Raw genomic sequence first — 25602 nt, 5'->3', positions numbered from 1 at the left:
GCCTGGTGGCGGCAAGTTTTCGACTCTGTACATGGTTTGGCGCACCCATCCATCAGGACAACAGTCCAGATGGTCTCCAGCAGGTGCGTGTGGCACGGACTCCGCAAACAGGTCAGCGAGTGGGCTAAAACGTGCGTGCAGTGCCAAACAGCCGAGGTGCAGCGGCACACCAAAGCACCACTGCAGCAGTGCGAGCCCACCCACCGGAGGTTCGACCACATTCATGTGGATATCGTGGGACCCCTGCCTGTGTCGAGAGCAGTGAGGTACCTCCTAACAATGGTCGACCGATTCACAAGATGGCCAGAGGTGACCCCACTCACTCACGCCACCGCTGATTCCTGCACCCGAGTGCTGATCGCAACCTGGGCAGCACGCTTCGGGGTACCAGCCCACATTACCTCCGACAGAGGTGCCCAGTTCACCTCCAGCCTGTGGTCAGCCGTGGCCAACCTGTTGGGAGCACCTTTACACCACACAACCACCTACCACCCACAGTCGAATGGGCTGGTGGAACGCTTCCACCGCCACTTGAAGTCAGCTCTCATGGCCCGCCTGACAGGGCCCGACTGGGTGGATGAGCTCTCCTGGGTCCTGTTGGGAATCTGCACAGCACCCAAAGAGGATCTGCATGCCTCGTCGGCCAAGATGGTGTACGGCGCACCCCTGATTGTCCCAAGAGAATTCATACCGGCCCCAAGGGGACAGGAGGAAGAACTGGCAGCAGTCCTGGACAGACTACGCGAGAGGCTCAGCAACTTAGCCCCCACACCAACTTCACGACACGGACAAACCCCGACCTGTGTACCCAAAGACCTGCAGAACTGTAAGTTTGTTTTTGTTCGAAGGGGCGCGCACCGGACACCTCTGAAGCAGCCGTATGAGGGACCGTTCAAAGTACTGAGGAACAACAGGTCCACATACGTTCTGGACATCGGGGTTAAAGAAGAAGTGTTCACAGTGGACTGGCTTAAACCAGCCCATGTGGACTTGTCACAGACTGTCAAGGCTCAGGCTCCTCGGTGCAGAAGCAGACTGCCCAAACAGCAACTGTCCCAAACTGTGGACTTTGGGAGGGGTATCACCGGTTCTTGGGGTCATGTAGCGACCTACCTTTGAGGCAAGCGAACCGGCTCTGAGAATGGAGCATGCGTCAGCAGGAAGGCCGGCTGCAAAATGGTGCCGGGCCTTCTTCGAGAGAGTGAGGAGAGAAAGCCCGCACCCAGGAAGAGTTGGTGACGTATCAAGGGTGTCACTTCCGTCCGGAGAGGGCGGGATCTGTAACGGGTTTAAAAGCTAGCGCGGGAAGTTGAAAAATAAATCAGTCTCGAGTTCAGACCTCCGACTGTGTGTTTCATTCTTAGCTCAGTGCATAGCACCTCGCTACAACACCATGATTTTATAAGATTTTATAACTAACGGCCTTGGTTTTGCAGTCAATGATATGACCTTGAAGAAAGCTGCCCATAAAGGTCTGGTGATGTGGATTATCAAGAGATGCTAGACAGTCTGGGTCTGTATTCCATGGAGTTTAGAAGAATGAGTGGTAAGGTGACCTTATTCAAACATATAAGATCTTAGGGGAACTTGACAGGGTAGATGTTGAGATGTTTTCACTCGTGAGAAAGTCTCAAACAAGGGGACAAATAAACAAGAGAAGAGGTGCATAGAAATTTCTTCTCTCAGAGGGTAGTGAATCTCTGGAATTCTCTGCCAGTGTCGTGGAGGCTGGATCGTTAGATATATTTAAGGTAGAGATAGATAAATATTTGAAAGATCGAGGAATTGAGGGTTATGGGGAACTGGCACAGAAGTGGAGTTGAGGCCAGCATAGATTGGCATGATCATATTGAATGGTCGGGCAGGCTTGAGGGGCCAAGTGGCCTACTCCTGCTACTATTTCCTTGTGTTCTTATATGATGTCCATTTTCCTAATGTTGGTTGCTCTCAGGCTCCCTGGCAACAACAATGTTACTTAACTGGCCAAGCGGCTTAAGTTCATTGAAGAATTCCAACAAACAAAAAACCAGCAAGCAAAAGCAGTTTTTAAGCTAATATTTTAAAAATTACAGACACTAAAATAAAAATTAGCATGTAAGCACAATGAAAGAAAAGCTGAAATATTATGCATAAAAAGCTTTGGATTCAAATTTATTTTTGAAATATTTTTTGAAGGAAATTACAATCTGGATAGCTGAACTCGAGAGACAGTGGGTGATGGTGCAGGGTTGTTTATGTGATTGGAAGACTCCAACCAGCGGTGTTTCACAGGGATTGGTGCTGGGTCCCTTACTGTTTGTTATATACATATAGACATTAAAGCAGAAAGTATGATTAGTAAGTTTGCAAATGACATGGAAATTGGTGATTTTGTGGATGGTGGGAGAGTAGCCTTAGGATTCGGAATGATATTGATCAGCTGGAAAGTTGGGCAGAGCAATAGCAGATGGAATTTAATCTTGATCAGTGAAAATTGATACATTTTGGGAGGTCAAGTAAGGGGTAGGACATAAACAATGACTGGTAGGGCACTATGAAGTATTGAGGAACAGAGAGACATTGGTGTACAAGTCCATAGAACCCTAAAGATAGCAGGTAGAGAAGTGGTGAAGGAAGTGTACAAGATGCTAACTTTCATTAGCCAGAACATAAAATATAAGAGCAGTGAGGTTATGGTGCAGCTTTATAAAACATCGATGAGGCCACCAGAGTAATATTGTGTGCAGTTCTAGTTACCACACTAAAGGAAGGACACAATTGCACTAGAGAGAGTGCAGTGGAGATTCACCAGCATGAGGCTGCACTTGGAGCATTGTGTACAGTTTAGGTCACCCCGTTATAGGAAACATGTTATTAAACTAGAAAGAGTACAGAAAAGATTTACAGGATGTTGCCTGGACTTGGGAGCCTGAGTTACAAGGAAAGGTTTTGTAGACTTAAACTCAGGCATGATAGTGCAGCAGTTAGCGTAACGCTATTACAGCGCCAGCAACCCAGGTTCAATTCCAGCCACTGTCTGTAAGGAGTTTGTACGTTCTCCCCGTGTCTACGTGGGTTTTCTCCTGGTGGTCCGGTTTCCTCCCACATTCCAAAGATGGACGGGCGCCAGAAGCATGGCGACACTTGGAGGCTGCCCCCAGAACACTCTACACAAAAAGATGCATTTCACTGTGTGTTTCGCTATACATGTGACTAATAAAGATATCTTATCTCATTTTATCTTATCTTTATTCCCTGGAATATAGGAGATTGAGGGGTGACCTTATTAAGATCATGAGGGCCACAGACAGGGAGAAAGCACATAGTCTTTTCCCCAGGAAGGCGGTGCTAAAAACAAGAGGGCATAGGTTCAAAACCAGAGGAGAGAGATTTAAAAGGGACATCAGAGGCAGATTCTTCACTTAAAGGGTGGTGCGTGTTTGGAATGAGCTGTCAGAAATAGTGGTCGAGGCAGGCACATTAGCAACATTTAAAAATCATCTAGATAAGTGCATTGGATAGGAGGGGTTTAAAGAGCTGTGGGCCAAATGCGGGCAGATGGGACTAGCTTGTTGGGCAAAACAGTCAGAATGGATGAGTTGGGCCAAAGGGCCTGTTTCCATCCTGTATGACTCTATGTTGCCTGGGATGGAGTGTTTCAGTTCTGAGGAGAGACTGGATAAGCTGGGGTTGTTTTCCTTAGGGTAGAGGATCCTGAGGGGGACCTGACAGAGGTGTACAAAATTATGAGGGACATCGATAGGGGTGGATAGTAAGAACTTTCCCCATAGCAGTTGTTATATCCAATGGGCTTAGGTTTAAGGTGAAGAGAAAGAGGTTTAGAAGGGATCTGAGGATGAACTTTTTCACCAGAGGGTGAGTGGAATCTTGAGCATACTTCCTGAGGGGGTAGTGGAGGCAGATGCTCCCACAATATTTAAGATGTACCTGGACAAGCACTTAAATTGCAGGGTTTATGAGGCTATGAACTCAGTGCTGGTAAAAGGGATTTGTGTAGGTGGGTACCTGATGTTCAGCATGGAAATGGTGAGCCAAAAGGCCTGCTTCTTTGCTGTTTGACCCTGTGACTCAGTGCTCCATCAAAAAGCACATTTCCACCTCCTGCAACAATGACTAACACTTCTGGAGTGCTTTACGGTGAGACTGATTTGTAAATACCTCATTCATTGATCTTGCTTGATTGATGTGCAGAAGCTGTAAGGTAGCACAGCCTCTGGAGTTTGTTGAATCACTGACTGCGGCTTTGGAATCTTAATGTTATAACATACATGTGTGGATAGCCCAAAGTTAATGTCAGTTTCATCTTGTAATGATAGCAAATGCTGATATTTCACTTCCAACACAAACTCAAAGTCTGGGCCTTAGAATAGCCTTTGATCTGCTTGAACCTCCTTACAGTCACTAATTTTATAGAACAGCTTAGATTCTGTCACACTACTTCTCTCTCTGAAAGACTGGTGGGCTGAAATGTATCCATGCAGGTACACACTCTGACTACAGAGTGATGTAAATTGGCAGTAGAATTCATTGGTGTACATCACTCTAAAGGCAAATTCCTCCAGAATAAAGGGGACATAATTATCAATTTAATGATGAAGAGATGTCAAGGAAATGTTACAATACTCACTGTCAGAGCACACAGACAGTACACAAGGGTGAGACAGTAATTAGAGAGCGTGCACGAGTAGCACTGTAATTGGGTAAGTACAGCATGATGATTTTATTCTGCTCCTTTTTCTCTCTCTTTGTCTGCCTTCATCTACCATCCATGTGCCACATCTCCCAAATCCGAGCCCTCTCCTCTCCCCTACCTGGTGCAATCTGTCCATTATCTTTTTTACCTCTCCTCAGCCCACCAATCATCTCAGGCTTCTGTCTCACCACTTCTCCTTTCCACTTTCTACTGGCCATCTTCCATCTCCACTCTCAGTCCTGATGCAGGGTTTCGACCCAAAATCTTGACAATTCCTCCCCCCCCACCACAGATGGTGCTTGACCCGCTGAGTTCCTCCAGCAGATTGTGTGTTGTTTATTGCGCTCCTGTTCCCTGTGATCAGTAGTCTAGGAGAAACTGTTAATGCAGAGAGTGTGGTGACCTGGAGCTCTCTGCCTACAGAAGAGAGGACCAGAGGCAGAGCTAGTCAGGGATGCATAAAGATTCAGACCAGCCCTGGACAGTAAGTAACCTGCAGGGTGAGGCTGACATAAATGCTGTACCAGCAGCTGGCATGAACTCAATGAACCGAGTGACAGACTCCTTGCTGCAACAATTCTGTGGTAGTTCTACCAGACGCACATCACTGCATTGCTAGGAATCACTGCAGAACATTTCTGTTTTGTGGCAACATGAACATTTCAAGAGAGGCAAGAGAAGTTATCGTCAGTTTGACATCAGAAATAAGTATTTCTTTGGTCTCATATGTTGCTTTGTTCTCATACTGATCAGATGATAAATTTACAAGATTTAAAACTGATGGCCTTGCTTTTGTTGTTAATGATATGACAGCATTTGGTGGTAACATTGAGGAAAGCTGGCCAGAAGGATCTAGTGGTGCAGACATGCCCATTCCTGATTCTGGTTGACGTTGGGTGGCAGCTCAATGACCCCAAGGCATCCAACAATGGTGATGTGACCAATAGGTGTCTGTTTGCAAGCCTCTGTGTCTCTGCCCCTTACCTCTACAGTTTCAGCTCATCATCATCGCCTGCATCAAAAGTTTCTCCTCACTGACCTCTCACATATCATTGAAGGGGAAGAGAACAGAATAAAATCATCATACTCTGCTTTCATTGTTACATTGCTATCCACAAATTCTCTCCAATTGACTTCACACACTTGTGCACTGCAAGCTCACTGCTCTGCCTGTGTGCTCTGACAGTGGGGACTACAACAGGTTTCTCTTTAACAAGCCTTCCTCACTGATGTGACAATTATCTCCTCTTCATTCTGGAAGAATGTTCTTTTTAGATGGAGCACACCATTGGAAAAGGAGTGGGCATCAAAGGGAGGGAAGTGCTTTAGTGGCACTGTCCTTTCATGGGCAATAATCCAACTACTTTTTTAATAAAGGAGGAAATCAGAGGAAAATTGAGTTCTTACTGCAAAATAACACATGCACTGATATATTTTTTAAATTAATTTAAGCTTTTGTTACAAATTTTGGAAAGGAAATACTCATCACGTGAGCTTGTACTGTAAGTCAGTTCTATATGCTCTCTATTCTGACTCCTCATCTCACTCTACTTTCTTTCACTTGTGTTCAGGTCTTTCCTCTTATCCTGAAGATCTGTGTTATAATAGATTGCATAAGACAGTCTTAGCAAGGGATCATAAAAAAGCTAAAAAGAAAATGAAATTGAACTTATTAACACATCCTAGGGAGTTAAAGTGGAAGCAGTAGAATGCACAGGTCCAGAGGCAGCTCTAAAGGAGAAGCCCAACACCTCAAGTGTCTGCCTTGTCCTGCTGCTGAAAGGCCACTTGTCCATTCCTAGTTTTTGTCTTTCTAGTTCCTCAGTAGCTCACAAAGGCTGGTTACACTCTCCCTCAATTCTAAGGATTTGAAGGTGCTGATTTTACTTTTTTTCTGTTCTCCTTTACCATTTCTGTGCTACGTCCATTTCCTGATCTGACTTTTTTTTACTCATCAATGGTTATATGTGGCATTGCCAACGTTATTGTCCACCTGTAATTTTCATTGAAAAAGTGGTGGCGAACCACCTTCATGAACCACTGCAGTCCATCTGGTGAACAGTTCTCTGGTGACTCTGGTGGTTGGAGGTTGAAGTTGACATGAAGGTCTTCCTACAGTGCTGTTGGGGAGGGAGTTCCAGGATTCCATCTATGCAATGGTGAAGGTGCAGTGGTATACTTGCAAGTCAAGATGAAGTGTGACTTGTAGAATAACCCGCAGGAGGTGGTATTCTCACATGCCTGTTCACGATTTGATGAATTGAAGGATGATTTGTTGCTTGAAGGCACTGTCACTGACATATTTCATCAGTTCACTGATGATTGAGAGCTGACCAATTGGCTGGATTGGATTTGTCCTGCTTTCTGTGAATGGGATATAACCAGGATCTTACCTATCTCCACTTTGTGCCCACCCCACCTCCCCTCTTTTGTCCACCTATCACTGCTCTGCTTTTCCCTCCTATATAAAGGCTTCCCCTTTTCCTGTCTTCAGTCCTGAAGAAGGGCCCTGACCCGAAATGTTGACCACCTGCTTTTCTCCACGATGCTGCCTGGCCTGCTGAGTTCCTTCAGCATCATTGTGTTTTTCATCTAGATTCCAGCATCAGCAGTCGTTTGTTTCTCCAGGATATTTTCCACATTGTTATGTCGATGTACTGCAACAGTTTGGCTCGAGGTGTGAATAGCTCTGAGCACAAGTCCTCAGTACTACAACTGGGGTGTTGTCTGATCCCATAGCCTTTGCTGTATCCAGCGTTCGCAGCTATTTGTTGATAGACCATCAAGTGACAGGAGTGACAGAATAAGTTTATAAAATTATGAGGTATAAATAGGGTAGACAATTGGAGCCTTTTTCCCAGGGTAGAAATGTCAAATACTACAGGACATGTATTTAGGGTGAGGGGGAGAAAGTTTAAAGGGGATGTGCAGGGTAAGATTTTTTCACACAGAGAGTGGTGGGTGCCTGGAATGCACTGCCAGGGGTGGTGGTGGAAGCAGATGCAATAGTGGCATTTAAGAGGCTTTTTGATAGACAGATGAACATACAGGGAATGGAGGGATATGGGTCATGTGCAGGCAAAAGAGATTTAGTTTAATTTATCATCATGTTCGGCACAGACTTGGTGGGCCAAAGGGCCTGTTCCTGTGCTGCACTGTTCTATGTTTGATGTTTTATGTTCTATGTTCTATGTAATTGTTGCAGACTGACTTTTCTAATGGCAGGGACTTCAGTACTTCAGGCTGCAGACTTACCAGTCGACCAATCATTGCTTCTTCCGATGGCTCCTATCAAATCAACTTCAAAGTTTTTGTCTGCATTTTCAAAATTCTGCAGGGGGACACTTCCCTCGAGCTGTTACCTTCTTCAGCCCTTCATCTCAACCTCAACCTCTGAACTTTGAACTGTTCTTTCCAGCCTGCTCTAATCACAGACAGAGCTCGCCATCAGATTCCAGAGTTGTGTAATTCCCTTTAAAGTCCCTCTGCCTTGCCTCTTGCCAGCCCCTCTAACCTACTTACCACTCTTATTACATTCACGAATACCCCTTCTGTCCTTCATTACTCTTCCAGCTGAGTGCACACCAATCCCTTGCAAAATTCCTTGGGATGAACAGTGCCATTAAAATACAATATCCATAGCACTAACAGGATAATCCCAATGACCAAGTAATTAATTCAGAGTGGAATGACTTTTGATGTTGATTTGAAGCATCAGATAAATAAGTTAACCTGACAAGTCAACACTCTGAGCGGGCATGGGTAATCAAAGCTCTGCCTTTCCACATTGCAGATCGCTAAATACTGAAGAGTAAACACCCAGTGACCCTTTTCCCAATCTATGGTAGTTTTTGTGAAATAGATACAGAAATCACTGAGGAAATAACTCATGCAGACTTACTCACCTTTTCCACAACTCTTCTGCTGAAACTGAAAATGATGGGAACAAATCCTGGAGAATTTCACCCCCTAGTACAACGACCAACAACGATTTGTGCAGGTAAATCTGAGAGGGTTTGGCATATCACCAAATACTCCACTAAACTGTTGAAAGTATCCTGACTGGGACTGACAATCTGTTGTACTTAACTGATATGCTTTCTGAATATTCATAAACATTTTTTTGGGTTTATTTCGACAAAACACAGACAGAATGCCGGAGGAATTCAGCAGTGTGTTGCTCCAGACTCCAGCATCTGCAGAATTTCTTATGTCACTGTTTTGGGTTTATTTATTCGTTGCCAGCACCATCATCACCACATTTGCTTTCAAGTGGGACCACCCATTGTTCCCACGAGGCTTCAAGAACCCAAATCACATTTGGACAACGCAAAGACAAAAGGAAGCTGCAGGTGTGGGAATATTAACAGGAGACAGATTTCTTTTGTTTAGTTGTTACAAAGACCTCAGGTGTTGGCATTTGTCTTTACTTTGTATTTTGCACCTACATTTATTTCATCTGAGCAGTGAGGCAAAGTGAGTGCTCTTCTTCAGTATGACCAATACCTTGTGGTCTCAACAGTGGCAGCAAGTGTCCAAAGCTAGAAGCATGTGCTCTGCCCTGTGATTGGATCAATCTTACAAGTGCAAGGTGCTGTTTGGTATCCCTGCTCACTAGCTGTGGAGATCAGGAAACTGCAGGTACCCTGTCCACAATGCATCATCCTCTACAACTGACCTTCAGAAAAGTTTGTGGCAGTGCACCTGTCACAGAGGCATGGCATTGGGGGTGGACAAGGCTTTGCATTGCACTTACTGGCCCCGAGTTAAGTGACTGGGTTGCAATGGTGTAATATTCTGCCATGCATGTATTTCCTCAGGGAAGGTGAGATGGACTTTTCTGACATGTTTGTAAGATTTTACGTATTAAAGATGTTATGTAAATGGAAGTTGTTGGTGTTCAGAATCAGGCAGATTATTAAGGAATCAGGTGAAAACATCACCATTTGTAACAATAAGGCCTAGCATACAGAATGGTTGGCTATTTGTTTCAAGAAAACTTGAAAAGTTATTAAGAATCATCAAGTGATAACCCACAAAAAGGGACAGTCCAATTCAGAGTTCCTGAAACACCTGTTGAAAGGGTATAGTCCTCTCTCCCATCTTTTCTCCATAAATCTGTATTAATTTCCAAGTATCACAGCCAACTCTCCTTGAAAGTTAAAGTGAACCTGCTGCATCAAACCTTCCAGGTAGTGCAGACCAGATAACAACAACCTGTTGCTCTCATCCAGCCTACTTTTGCCAATCACATCTGAAACAATTGGAAGTGAACAGTGATCAACGTACCTTGTGGAGGCATTAACCAACATCTTCAAGCTGCAGGGATTGCGAATCATTTTATCTAAGATGCTAACTATTTCTTCAAACTTGGGCCGGCTGTTGCGATCCTTCTGCCAACAGTCAAGCATCAACTGGTAAAGGGTGGCAGGACAGTCCATGGGAGTAGGCAAGCGGTAGCCCTCATCCACGGCCTTTATCACCTGTCCCAAACAAACCAAACACTTATCAGAGAGCCCCATATCACAGTTTTCCTCTCATTTCATTACAGTTAGTTCACCTCAGCTGAACTTTGCCACACTGCTTAAACAAGCTGATCACGTGAGGGCAATGGCGTTCCATCTACAAAAAGCAAAGGTCACTGACTTGAAACATTAACTTTGTTTCTCTGTCCACAGTTGAGTGTTGAACTGAGTGTTTTCAGCATTTTCGATTTGTCTTGCTTCAGACTTGCTGGTATTTAGATCCCTGTGGGTAGATTTATTCCCAAATGAAGGTAGCAGCACAGGTAGATAGGGTGGTGAGGAAGGCATATGCAGTACTTGGCTCCATTAGCCAGGGCTTGGAATATAAGAGCAGGGAGGTTATGGTGCAACCTTATAAAACATTGGTTTGGGCAACCTGGAGTACTGTGTGCATTTCTGATTGCCACACCATAGGACGGACATAATTATACTGGAGAGGGTGCAGAGAGATTCACCAGGATGTTGCCTGGGATGAAGTGTTTCAGTTCTGAAGAGAAACTGCACAGGATGTGTTTGTTTTCCCTGGGGCAGGAAAAGGCTGGTGGGGGGGTGGTCCTGAAAGAGGTGTGCAAAATTATGAGGAACATTGATAGGGGGGACACTTTTCACCATATCAGGGGTATCGGAAATTAGAGGACATACGTTTAGGATAAGGGGTAGGAGGTTCAAGGGGAATCTGAGAAAGAACTTTTCTCAGCCAGAGTGTGATTGGAATCTAGAACACAGTGCTAGAGTGGGTAGTGGAGACAGATACACTCACAAGATGAGCACTTGAATCACCAAGACATTAGAAGGCTATGGACTGAGTGCTAGTAAATGGGATTAGTATAGACAGGCGCTAGGTGGTTGGCATGGACACAATGGGCTGAAGGGTCTGTTGCTGTGCTGCATGACAATATGACTCCATGAGATATTTGAACATATTGTATCATAACAGCCTTCAGGGTCCCCTGAGTGAATTTAGCTTCACTTCTATTGGCTGGTTTTTCACTGGTCAAGTCACCTGACCCCACCTGTCACTGACGGACCATCACACTTGGGTGGGTGAAATGTAGAGGGTCTATCCCACTGGTCAACCATCATCGCCCTGTCAGTGTCTGTGTCCCAAGTGACAGCGAGGAGGCCCCATCTCCTAAATTGTGAGCAGACCTTTGACAGCTGGCTGAGCTGATGTTGGGAATTTGCTTGTTGTGAAAGCTGTAAATGATTTTAATAGTTTTCAAATAGTTAAAGAAATAAAAATTGTTATAAAAAATTAACTTACCATCCCTCTAGGCTCCTTAATTTTCAATTCCCATTGAAATCAATGTGTCTCTCATAGTGTATCAGTTCTGACCTGGTGTAAGATGCCTGTGATGACGGAAACTCTCAGCAGGTCAGGACACGACTGCTAGACTCCATGTGGAGTCCACAGGCAGAGTGAGCCGGTAGATTCGTCCTTCCATATGTTCCATCTGTGGTTCCTCGCGTACACATGGAGGTCTGGGATCAGCACCCGGATACTGGGGGACAATTTGCTCTGAAAATGATCTGGCCCAACCTGAGACATGGATCAGCTTTCTGTCCTGCACCAATTGAATGGATGTAATCGTGGCCAGGGCAGAGGTGCTCCCATTCACCCCAGCATCACTCAACTACAAGAGCTAAGCAAGTGTGTGCATGCTGGGTAAAGATGGGACTGGGTCCACAGTGGTCAGATGATAATACAAGATCATGTGGAGATAATGTTTGAAATTCCTTTCTTTGTTGCAGTACTGATTCCCAGATTTTACATGGCTTCCCTTTCTCCCCAGTGTGAAAGAATCGTTCTGTGCTGGAGAGTAAATTCTGCTCCACCCACTCTCCTCTTTGTTAATCATTCATTAGTGAGGCTCAACTTTTCATGCAATCACAAAGAAGGTGTGCCAGTGCCTCTAATTTCTTAGAAGCTTAAGGAGATTTGGCATGTCACCAAATATTCTAACAAACTTCTATGGATGCAATGTTTAAAGTATCCTGACTGGTTGCATCATGGCCTGGTACAGCAATTCCTATGCGCAGGAATGCAAGAGGCTACAGAGAGTGGTGGACACAGCCCTATCCATCATGGGCACAGCCCTGCCCACCATTGACAGCATCTACAGGAGGCGCTGCCTCAAGAAGGCAGCATCTATCATCAAGGATCCCCACCATCCAGGTCATGGCCTCTTCTCACTGCTACCAGCAGGCAGAAGGTACAGAAGCCTGAAGTGCCGCACCACCAGGTTCAGCATAGCTGCTTTCCTACAACCATCAAGTTCTTGAACCCACCTGCACAACCCTCAGCAACGGAACACTACAGACCACCTCATGCACTACTGTGGACCTATCTTTGATTGTGTCTTGCTTTTGCACTTTTTTTCTGCTGTATGGTATAATTTTATGTATAATTTTATGTACAATTAATATTTTGTGCGTTGTCTGTTCTTACACATGTCTGTAATGCTGCTGCAAGCAACTTTTTCATTGTACCTGTACCTCACTGTACTTATGCACATGACAATAAACTCCACTTGACTTTCAATGCTTCATGGCAAATTTGATTGAGATATTTAAAAAAATGATGTGAAATGTCATGGTTAAAGATGGGTGAAGGTAGTTAAATTAGTGTTCAGTAATTTCCAGGCCAAGAGCTTTCTGCAGTGACAGCCCATACAATCTGATGCTCAGGAGTACTTACATCTTGATTAGTCATTTCCCAGTAAGGTCTCTCTCCATACGACATCACCTCCCACATGACAATTCCATAACTCCAGACATCACTGGCTGAGGTGAACTTGCGGTAAGCGATCGCCTCAGGAGCTGTCCACCTGATGGGGATCTTTCCTCCCTATCCAGAAAATGGGAAGAAATTACCATCAGTGTCTAAGGATATCTGCCTTTTCATAAGAGGCATAGAAATAAGATGTAGGAGCTACAGCTAAATGGAACTGACAGAAGGCAGCTGAACTCTTCAGAGCAAAGCCCACATGCAATGGCTGACTGCCTGCTAATTGGGTGTCTGATTCTGTGCAGATATCCCCAACCTGAGAGATTTGACTCATTGATTAAACTGGCTGAAGAGCAGTCTGCAACAAGACACAGAAAGAACGCAAAAGGCATAGAAATAAACTTCTTTCGGTCCAAAGCCACGTCCACAACGTTATGTGAGAGTCTACAACAACAGCAAGGCACAGAGGGATACGGTCCTAATGCGGGCAAATGGGATTAGTGTAGATAGGCAATGACTCTAATACACCACTGCACTTGAGTCCTGGGGCAACTACAGAGGTTGATGACTGCTCCTGTTTCCTGATGAGCTGATACTGACACAGAAATGGAAGAAGCACTTTTGTCAATCCATAGAAGGTAAACAAACAAGGTTCATTCACTGTCTGTGTTCCACTGATAAATCCAATATTTGCGTAGCATTTCTAAAAGCATCCAAAAATAGCATTGTCTGAAAAATACTCTGATTTTGACAAACTGCTTCTCATGCTTACTTCCATGAGATAGGAAGAAAAATAATTTACATTTATTTAGTGTCCTATCATATCTTTGTGTACTTCACATTCAAGGAAATTGTAAGTTTAATTCTTTAACATAAACAATGGAGCAGCTATTGCTGCGTACAGCAAGTAGTTAAATTGGATGCAATCTTGTCTAAACTCTCTGATCAGCAAGACATGACATGGAACTGACCATCTGAGAAGGCGGACAGAGCCTTGGTTTAATGTCGTATCTGAAAGTCTCCGTGCAGTATTCCCTGCACCCAAGTATCAACCCAGATGATGAGAGATCAGCTACTAGCTTTAATCAGCAGCACACCAAAAATCTGTAGTCAAGCCTTTTGTTGACCCATGGTTGCTCTGCTAAAGAATGTTCAATATAAGAACAACGAACTTTCCACTTACAGATATTTATCAAAGCTGATATCCAAACAGTGGCAAATGTCAGAACCATCACTGATCCAGACATGAGCACAAAATTCTATGCTGCCCATTCTGTGCACTACTGATGAATGGCTGCACTTGTGAAGACACATCTGTCATATCGGGTGTTAAACCAAAATTATTCTGCCCTTTCAGCCAGATACAATACATTGCTTGGGACTATCTTGAAGAAGACTGGGGGAGTTATCTCTGACTGATATTTCTCTCTCAATCAACATAATGAAACAGGTTATTAGTTCATTATCACAGTGCTGTGTGAGAATTGGTTCAATGTCTTCCACGATATTAGGGTGCCAACACTTCAAAAACATTTCATGGATTACAGAAGAGTTTGGGGCATCCTGTGAGGGACATGGAGGCATTATCTAAACATAAGTCTTTTGTTTTCTTTCAGAGTCCCCATTAACCCTCTCCATTCTCGGTCCTGATGCAGGGTTTCAACCCGAAATATTAACAATTCCTTTCATTCCACAGATGCTGCTCGACCCCCTGAGATCCTCCAGAAGATTGTTTGCTGCTCCAGATTTCAGCAACTGCAGTCTCTTGTCTCTCCAACCGCTCAGGTATCCTTGGGAGACATGCATAAGAAATAGAGGCAGGACACTGGGAATAAATTGACTTGCTTTTCCACGACTAAATGCTATGCCTGTGGCAATTGAAAACGTAGATTCTGCTTTTGAGAAACGCTGGAATTTCTGGAGTAAGTTAATGGAAGCGGAATCTGGTGGAACAGGATTCCTTCCCTTTTCCTGATCCTTTTCCTAAAGAAACCTGAAAACCCCAGCCACCTTTTTTCCTTGCTAATTAGACAGGCAAAAAGCAGTTTTTAAGTTAAGAAAATATGTGCATACATGACAATGCATTTTAATTCTGGAACTCTAATTAATACATTTCTTTTTGCAATAAAGTGGTGACAAATAGTTACAAATAATTGCCTCAGTGTCTGATGCAGTTTCAGTTTGGGGAAGAAGTTTTTGTGAATTTGCACTGTTCACTGTGACTGTACAGTTGTGGAATGTTGCCCAAATTCTTCTTGACCTTTCAGAAGAGAGAAGTTAGTTATTTTGTCCACCCAGTTTCTTACAGATCCATATCTCCTGTCCAGAGAGAAACAAGCTAAATAGTCCATGCAGCCTTTCTGCTGACGTCAGACTTCTGGTTATACCAGACACCCATTGCTGAAGAGAGGAATGTAAAGGCAGGTGTTATTTACCCTGTCCGCTGCATTGTCAATAAAAATAGAAAATGCTGAAAATACTCAGCAGGTCAGGCAGTAGGTATGGACCAAGAAACAGACTTAACTTTTCATGTTGATAATAAGACAATGTTAATTCTGTTTCCCTCTGCACAGATGCTGCCTGAGCTGCTGAGTGTTTCCAGCATAAAAACAATGTCAGATTTCCAACATTTGAACTTACGTCTGCTTTTCGTTCTCCAGTGCCATTGTTGTAATCTGTTGTCAGAAAAGCGGAGATTGACCTAGGTGTCTAAATCCTTTTTTTTCCGTGCTACATAGTTTTACAATTCTCTGAAGAATATTATTGCCAAACCTTATTTTAAAAAGTAAATTACTTATAAATGTTACACAATACTCAATAGGTATGTTCACCATTACAATTGAACAACCATCCAAGTTTTCAAAGAAAGAAAATAAACATCATTACACTTACTAGTGATGCCTTGTGGAAAGATACGTTAGCTACGGTAATTATATTGTCAGCATTCCTTCCTGACATCAGGCTGGGGTTCAGACTCATTAGGATGAAAGCCAGCAGTGTCTATTTAGTCAGCATTACGTGTTCTGTGTATAGAATGGATGAATGCAAAGACACTTGCCCCATGCAAGACAATGCACAACATGGTGCACAGGCATCACTGCTAAATCCTTTCCTCAAATTAGACTAGAACACCTGTGAGCCACTGCTGCAGAGATAGCGGAGAAACTGTAATATGTAGGGAGGGCATGGACTGCAAAATCAAATCAAACTTCCAAGTTCCACCTTACATCAAGTCCATTTCATTCCTTGGTTCCGGCATATGTTTGACTACACTCCTGTGTGGTACCAGCTGGCTGTGTTATCTAACTGCAAGTCCTTGTTGCTATATGTGCTGTTTCAAAATAATCCCTGCAAACTTAGCACTTCTGTCCTTGCTAAATTCAGTTGGCTCACAAACTGCTTGTGCACCATCTGTAAAATCTAAGTTCCTGTTTTCTTTGCTTTACTCCATGTTAAACCTCCAATTTCTCATTACGGGTAACTAAGGAACAGAATCTAACTTTTTCTGGTTATGCGTTACAATGAGTGCAACCAAAGAACAATTGCCTGGTAATCTTTCTCCCTCCACCCCATGGACACACACCCACAGGTGAAGCAGTGTAAGTGGATATTAAATATGTATATGTATATATATAAATATGTATATGTATACACGGTAGCATAGCGGTTAGCGCGACGCTATTACAGCGCCAGCAATCGGGGTTCAATTCCCGTCGCTGTCTGTAAGGAGTTTGTACGTTCTCCCGTGTCTGCGTGGGTTTCCGCAGGGTGCTCCGGTTTCCTCCCACATTCTAAAGACATACAGGTAGGTTAATTTGAGGTTTAGAATGGGCGGCACGGACTTGTTGGGCCGGAAGGGCCTGTTACCACACTGTAAATAAAATTAAAAATTAATTTGCTCAAATCCTCACATAATATCAGCCACAGGCAAGGTCTAATATATCTCCGCTTTATGTCATTGCAGTTTAGTCATGCCACATATTATTCAAACTACGAAGACAGAGAACAATCGTCCCACGCACCTTTGTTGTGTAAGCAGCTTCTGGGTCATCCTCCAGCACTCGGGAAAGACCGAAATCAGAAACCTTACTGACCAGGTTACTGTTGACCAAGATGTTTCGAGCAGCCAGATCTCGGTGGACATAACCCATGTCTGAAAGATACCTCATTCCTGAGGCAATTCCTCTCAACATTCCCACCAGCTGGATTACTGTAAACTGGCCATCGTTCTTCTGAAGGAAGGTAAAGAATTGGTTATACGGTGTCTTTACCAACAAAACATAATTTTATAAATGAATGAGCCAATTCTAAACTAAACATATGCTGGTTAATTTATCGTGTTAAGCTTTCATCTGCTAACAGTACCAATTCAGTGAGAACAGAGCTACACAGGCTTGAGAAGATCAAGGACTGATTGGCACACATTGTTTCACTCATGGAACAGTATAGACTTCAGGAAGCGTTTCATGGGAAAAACTATGAGCATAAGCAAAGTTAGGTAATATTTCAAAGAGCAGCATGAAATAGCTCTGTTTATTTTACAAATCAGTATTGTGTTTTTTTTTGTCTGACCAGGATGGTTAAACACACATCAAAAAGCCTTTTTTTTTCAAAGAAAAGAAATTCTTTCCATTGAAATAAAGAGAACTGCATGTATTTCTGGTATTAAGTTCAAAGCCAGCAAAACACTAAAGAACATTTTATAGGCTGACATCTCCTGATGAGATGAGATGCACTGATAGAGATGAAATGGGGTGAGGACCAGGTCCAACAGTAGCATTTCAACTTGTCAAAGGCCAGGGAGTTCATACAGTCAGTCATGCTCAACATGTTATATGGTAACAGCTGTGTGTAAGACTTCTCTTCCGGAATTTGGTTCTATAGCTCTTTGAGATACAAAGGTCCCATGGTCAGTGGGGTTCTCTCTATCATGGGCAGTAATCCAGCTGGGGACTTTTCCAACAGACCAGATGCCCCCACTCACTGCAGAGACAGTATAGGCTGTTGTGTGAAAAAAATCCCACCACAAGAGAATTTAACTGCTTAACTATCCACATGCACACACACACGCACACACACACACACACACACACACACACACACACACACACACACACATACACACACTCAGAGTCACATGCATACACACACACACAAATCTGGAAAAACAGTCAAGGAAGCTCACAATATCCCCCCAAAACAAACATATAAAAAGATATTTCTGCAGACTTTGTAATTTCTGTTGTAGGCATGCACAGTCCCCATCATTTAGAGGAGGAAAGAACACAATATGATGAAAGCCTGAAAGAAAATTTCTGAACGTTGAAGTTGCATCCTAAGTGCCATATTTCCGGTATTGCCTGGGGATGGCTTCCTCTAGAAAAAAGTAAAGTTTACGTTGACAATGGTCTGTTCTAATCACTGTCAACCAATTTCTCCCAACGAACAGATCTTCAATCTGAGTTCAGGCCAAACTAAGTGACAGGCGGATTTTGAGCATGTGAACTGAGATGAAAATCTACCTCAACATTTATTCTTCAACATACCTAATCTCTCCATTGCTGGACCAGTCGCCATTCAAATCTACAGCCAATCAGGGTGTTCTATCCTCTTCCAACCCTCCCACTCTGCCCGTCCATCGTATTCCTTAGCTGTCCTCCTCAACTTAACCAGCCACTCTCATCTTCAACCTCTTCAACGTTTTGATAGGAAGACTAACACAGCTCAAACACCATCTATAAATTCGCCAATGACACCACTGTTGTTGGAAGAATCTCAGATGGCTATGAGGAGGTGTACAGGAGTGAGATAGATCGGCTGGTTGAGTGGTGCTGCAACAACAGCCTCACACTCAACATCAGCAAGACCAAGGAATTGATTGTGGACTTCAGGAAGGGGAAGTCAGGAGACACACACCAGTCCTCTTTGAGGGGTCAGTGGTGGAAAGGGTGAGCTGCTTCAAGTTCCTGGGCGTCATCCTCTCAGAGGATCTATCTTGGGCTCAACACATTGATGCAATCACAAAGAAGGCTCTACTTCATTGGGAGTTTGAGGAGATTTGCGATGTCCTCTTCACATTACTACCATCGGGGAGGAGGTACAGGAGTCTGAAGACCCACACTCAATGCTTCAGGAGCAGGTTCTTCCCCTCTGCCATCAGATTCCTGAACACTTCATGAACCCATGAATACTACCTCATTATTCCTAGTTTACATTACTTATTTATTTTTGTGACATAGTAATTTCTATGCCTTTATGTCTTGCACTGCACTGCTGCCACAAAACAACAAATTTCATGACATATGTCAGTGATAATAAACCTGATTCTGATTCTGATTCAAGTTGGCACTCTTTTTTATCTCCATGGAATACACTTCCATCTTACAAACAACTCTCCCACCCTCCTCTGAAGCCCAGAACTCTTATTCCTGCAATTCAAACTGCTTTAAAGTTCAAACACATTGTTACATGAGGTAGACTGGGCAAAGGGGAATAGGCTGCTTTCCCTTCTCTCAAGGACCTGACTCATTTCAGGAAGAATGATGTAGAGTTACTCTACATCCCTCTTAGTTTCATACTGGCTATCTTCTCTGACTTGCTATGGTGCACCAGCACTCTTTGACCTTCTCAATCTTTGACAGAGTTGACCACATCATCCATCTCCATCTTTTCCATTGTCCAGATCAGTGCGGCTTCACTTACGTGATCACATACTCAAACATAACCAGAGCAGCTCAGGCAGTTGCAGATCAGTGCAAGGATTGGTGCTGGAGCAAAACAGTTTCCTTTGTTATTACATTGATTTAAACATATTGAAATTCATGGAATGCTTGCCATTTTCCAATATGTACTGCTAAGGCTTTCCTGTACTGTGCACACTGGGAATCAGCCAGCAGACATGCTTTGAATTGTGATTTGCAGGAATTACAATATTTTCATTATTGGTCCCATTTCCTTCAACATCACGAATTACTTCACCTGAAATGGAAACCTGTATATTATGCCTTGTACCAAATGATACAATTTTATTTTAATAGCTTATCTTTTAATCTTGTACTTTGCTGATGCAATCTAAAAATTCACCTTAAAGCTGGGATGTGCTTTTACAAAACAGTAGGTACAATGCAGAGACTCATGGAACAGGGTTCAGTATAAACAATAGGGCACTAAGGTCAACACCACTGATATACACATGTTAACTTTACAGTTAGTAATAATAAGGACCAGAAAAACAGAAAAGCAGCAAATTGGTGTGCTGATCACTGTGAATGGCCTGCCATCATTTTAAACATGGCTCCATGGTAGAAGAACTAACCCACATAATTAATCTGCAGTGGACTGATATTTAAGCCTGAAAACCATAAATATGTTTTGATATTACTGCATATCTTAATCCATTAATAATGGAATAGGACATATTTAAACCAACAAATTGCTAACTGATTCATAAATTAATTTCTCAAACATGAAAAACTTACCTTTAAAAAAGTATCAAGAGAGCCATTCTCCATATATTCTGTCACTATCATAACTGGTTTACCTTAAAATATATATAAAAAGGAAGTTATTTATTCAAGTTGCTGCAGAAATATTAAGCATGTTGAGTTTGTTCAGCTAATCCCATAAATTTGTTAATAACTTGCATTAAATTAGGAAATGTTTGTGACCGTAACTGTTTGTGTCTACAAGCTTTCTGTTCACATTTACTTGATTTGCTGGGGTTAACCAGAGGATAAATAAACACATGGGGGAGGGGGTGTCCTTTTCTGTTTCTTCAAGTTATTTGTTTACATGGTGATTGGCTTTCAGAGTGCCTCCTCATTACAGAGGTAATTGTTGACTCACTGAACATGCAACAGCCTAGTGTAATGGATTAGCAACACAGGGGTTTTGACAAGTTGAGTAATTGCAAACACTAATTCTGAAAATGACCTTGTGATTCGGTTGTTTGTTAAAAAACCTAAACAGTGCAATAAAGTGCTCCTTCAAGCAGAGTATCTGTTCCATCTACCCAATCTTGCCTGCAAGTGACTCAAATCCCATGCCAGCTGGTACCCCCTGAAAGTCCTCAAACCCTGAAATGATGGGGCAAATCTGATGCCTTGTTGATATTGCCCACAATGCAAGTAATCAAAATGATAGCACTTTCTGAAGTGAGACGTGCAATTGTCCTGTATCTTGACACAGCTACTTTATTCCATATTTCTGATGAGCCACTTTAGTGCTTTGATTACTAATTCAGAAAATCTACCCCTGTATTTCACTATAAGTACCACACAACTTGTATTACCTTTAAATGAAAAATTAATTTGGCCAAGCCAATTATTTTTCCAGATTAATTAGGCAAATATAAGTACATACAATTCAATCCCCAAGTGGTATTTCAAATGAGACCAGCTCTAGTCTTCACCTGAAGCCAGATTATAAACCTGGGAATTACCAGAGGAGCTCACATTTGGCATTTTAAAATCATACATTCTGTGCTTAATTCGAAATTATGCTTATATGCAATCGATAATTAAATTAAAAATGTATGAGGATTTGGGAGGTGAGAAAGATAAGTGCTCAGAAAGAGAGATGTACAGGCCATACAAGCAGGAAATGCAAAACTGGGACACAACACTTCTGTTACATTTGATAGACCATAACTGCAGTGTGAAAAGTTTGTATCAGTAGTTTTTATTATAAATGACTCGAGAGCAGTGTATAAATTTTGATGGAAAAGTGAATACATTTCAGGTTATATATATATGTATGTATATATGTTGGCCAGAAATTTCCATTAAAAAAATACCACAGTTCCACAGAACATTTACCTCCTTAACACTGCAGAAGTTCAGTGCTGTCAAAAGCTGAAGAAATTTGAAAGAGAATGGAAGATTGCCACAAGAAGTAAGGTATAAGTCAATATGACTGTAGATTGACAGGTTATGAATTGGCTGGAATTATATTTCTATCCTAATACTTCCTTATATCTCTATATGTTTGAATAGTTTTCAAAATGAACAGAATGGGATAGTAAATAGAAAGTGTATATGCAAGTTATACAACAAAATAATATATCTTCATTAAGATTGAATATTCTATCTTAATATTTTTAAAATACTGGGTTATGTGTATGATGATGATGATACATAGACTTCAGGTAACTAATTTGTTCAATAACATTGTTCACCTATTTACACTTGAAACTCGCAAGTCCATGTCACCTGTACGTCTGTGTTTACTAAACCACAGATTATGGAGAATCAAATGAAAGAAGCGATAACTCCTAATCTTAATGCCCATTTCTGATAAATTATGGAAGAGCAACATTTATCACAGCCACTTATTGATGACATATATTCTACTGACATGGCGTGAACCTCAAAGATCAAAATTTTAGCTATTGATAAAATTATATAAGGAACAACTTCACTGTGACATCATTTTACAGAAATGCAAGAGTGGGTAGAAAAAGCAAAAACTAGTAAAACATTAGAACTAGCAGCATTTGATTAGAAAATTATGACAGGTCCCCTGCAACCATTGTTAGTTTTGAAGACCGTGACAGCAACATATTGCTTCTGCGCCGTGCACAATGGTAATGTTCTGAGAGAGTAAATCAAAGTTCAGTTACAGAAAGAGAAATGAACCTGTTACTGAGGTGCCTTCGTCAGTTAACAAACTGCATTTGCCAAAGCTATTAACACTGAATCAGACAGGTTTTATTTTTACAATTGCAATAATTTGCACATTATTTCTAAACACTTTAATATTCAAAATCCTTCAAATTTTTCAATCCCCTGTCACCATGGCCTTTAAAAGAAAAAATGCGCTTGGGGTTTATTTTTTCTCTTCGAATACTTTACAAACAATGGTCAGTTACATTGAATAAAATAAAGAACTGGATAACACTGAAGAATTCCAAAAGACATGGAAATGTGTTACATGGTTAACACCAACTTTGTTTAATTGGGCTGGATCATACTTTATCTCCCCTGCCTCCTGCACTTAATGTTCATAGATCTGTCTGCCCTCTCTAATCCTAACCCTTACCCTAACCTTATCCAGATAAGGATGACCAGTTGAGCTCACCCACCCCGCTGGAATCTCCACTCATGATGTGGAGCAGGCCACAAGTGATGATTGATGCTCAGAAGGCAGGACTTGATGCTCTGCTCCCCAGAATACTCTGATGGTCTTTTGACAGCTCAGAGTTGTCAAAGGTTAATAAAAGTCTCTGATAATCAGCAACACTCAAAAGCAGTTCAAATACTTAAAAAAATCAAAAGATCTTATTGTACAAGAAATAAAAACACAAAGATAAAATAAAAATAATAAAGAACCCATTAACCTTATTAGTCCAGGTCAGTACCATTTTTCATTGAATGGGGTTGTGCTGGTTCCTCCAGCAAATCTGTGCATAAAGCTGAGAGCCTGGATATAAAGTGCAGCCAGAACCTCTGCCCAATATGTCAATGTTCCTCTGTTGGACTCAGTCGTGGAGCAAAAGGTAAGATGCATCAGTACCCAACCTGAAGCTCATCTCCGACTCCCACATGCGTGAACATGCAAGTTAAACTTGGGTTGTTGGAAGAGACAGACATAGGCCTCAGTTCTCTTTGGAATTACCAAGCAGCTTGTCAGTTGAATTTAGCCCATTAATGCACATAACAACTACCTCACAGAACACTTCTGTGCATAATATACCTCCCCAAGATAAATGAAGGATGTGTGTTCAGTAAAGCTTGGCAGGACAGTTTGCTGGTGAGCAGTCTAAGGACAATAATTCCTAAACTGCAGATCCAATTTGAAAGCATGCAACTGAGATGAAGATATGAAGACCACTCGACTAAACACTCAGGGTATGAAGTTTGTTCCTCATAAAACTTATACATCAGATTAGACTGACAGCTACAACACTAGTGTATCATAACACCATCCACAACTAACAGAGATCCAATCAGAATCTTCTTGGATTTTAAAAAAAAATTGCATGAAGCATGTGCACTAATTTGCATAACGCCCATATTTCTTGATTTATGTAAGTTAAACAACGTGAACACAAATCCAATGTTCGATATGCTAATTAGCATTTTATTGAAAAGCAGTCACCATTCACACACCTGACAGCTTTGTCAGAGGTATCATGTTAAATATACAGAAAGATTGTTAGTTAGAACCAACTTTTTTAATATTCATTTATTTACAGACTGCCTGGTTCTATTATGGTAATATAGAAAAGTCTTGAATGAAATTAGGCTTTGAAAATAATGATTAATGATTTACATTTCTAGAAATAATAACAGCTTCAATTCTACAACTTCCTGGCACTGCATGCAACTTATTTGTTTGATAGGAAAGATATAGAAGGTTACGTACTTTTAGTGACCACCCCCTCAAGGTGGATGATGTTTGGATGGTCAAACTGTCCCATAATACTCGCTTCACCGAGGAAATCCCTGCGCTGTTTCTCCGTGTAACCAACTTTTAGAGTTTTGATGGCAACTGGAAACTCTCTTTTCCCAGGTAACTTCAGACGACCACTACATACCTCACCAAATTCACCTTGAATGAGTAATAAGATATTGCAATGTTAATTAACTCTATTTACCACAACAGCATGGGATGTAACCAAGGAACAGGATCTTTGTCATCAACTCACCTGCACCAATGACCCTTTCGATGGTTATACATGAGGCATCGATTTCCTTGGCAAATTCGTGAACAGCTTGGCTTGGATCTTCATAGGTATGAGGATCAATATATGTTCTTATACCTGGCAATTTAACTGTTAGATAAAAATATATAATGCAGATGTTAGTACAATATAACATCATTACTCATAATGTTGATACTTACATCATGTATTTTCAATTTCTACAGCATATAATTACAGCTTCTTCTATTCCTGGTATTTGTGGAATAGCAGATCTCATTTTGAGAGATTTGTCTTCACATTTTGGGGAATAATTTTCTACAATTTAAGCTTCATTTGCCTTTATAGAGCTTCACCTCATCCCCGCCCCCAGAACTGTGAACATCTGGAATGATTAAGGAGTTGCAGTGGTGATCCTGAAATGCTGCAGATGTGGTATCGGCCATGGGCTCCAGGTTCCTTTGGTGCAAACCAAACATTTTAACCTCTAAAGTTTATCAAGTTGGTCGCAAGGGTTTTCCTCAAGCCATTCTTAGAGCTGAGCAGGCTGAGTGATACACAGTGATTACACCCAGCAAAGATTTCAGACACTGAGCTGAGGAAGATGTTACAAGCTCTTCTCCATCTTGGCAGTATGGATATTTCATATTGTCATCAGCTTAGGTCACAGTTTCCCTGGAGCAAGGTCACTGAAACCCACGTACAATTGTAAAATATATACTATTAAGAAACAAAATACTGCACATATTAGTAGTTTGAAATAAAAACAAAATGCTGAAAATACCCAGCAGGTCAGGCAGCATGTGTGGAGAGAGAAACATCATTAACATTTCAGGTAATTGTCCAAACAACTGCTCTGATGAAAAGTCAGCACTTTGGAACACTTTCTGTGTTTCTCTCTCCACACATGCTGCCTGACCTGTTGAATACTTCCAGTATTTTCTATTGCTATAGCATTTTTACGTTATTCATTTTTCATCTAACTCTTATCATTAGCCTTTAATGCTGGAATCCT

The 25602-nt window shown here is 42.0% G+C and overlaps 1 protein-coding gene across 1 annotated transcript in view; it reads right to left on the bottom strand.

Moving 5' to 3' along the window:
* LOC127572305 (ephrin type-A receptor 5-like) overlaps nt 1–25602 on the bottom strand; it is a 250984-nt gene that overhangs the window by 9812 nt on the left and 215570 nt on the right. Inside the window, 6 exon segments of the mRNA XM_052019383.1 lie at nt 9983–10176; nt 12917–13066; nt 16969–17178; nt 20425–20486; nt 24311–24496; nt 24594–24719. Of these exon segments, the coding sequence (XP_051875343.1) occupies nt 9983–10176; nt 12917–13066; nt 16969–17178; nt 20425–20486; nt 24311–24496; nt 24594–24719 (928 nt within the window).

Source organism: Pristis pectinata, chromosome 7, assembly GCF_009764475.1.
Source record: "Pristis pectinata isolate sPriPec2 chromosome 7, sPriPec2.1.pri, whole genome shotgun sequence".
Lineage (NCBI taxonomy): Eukaryota > Metazoa > Chordata > Chondrichthyes > Rhinopristiformes > Pristidae > Pristis > Pristis pectinata.
The sequence above is the reverse complement of the archived record's forward strand: the minus strand, read 5'-3'. Positions and strand labels throughout refer to the sequence as shown.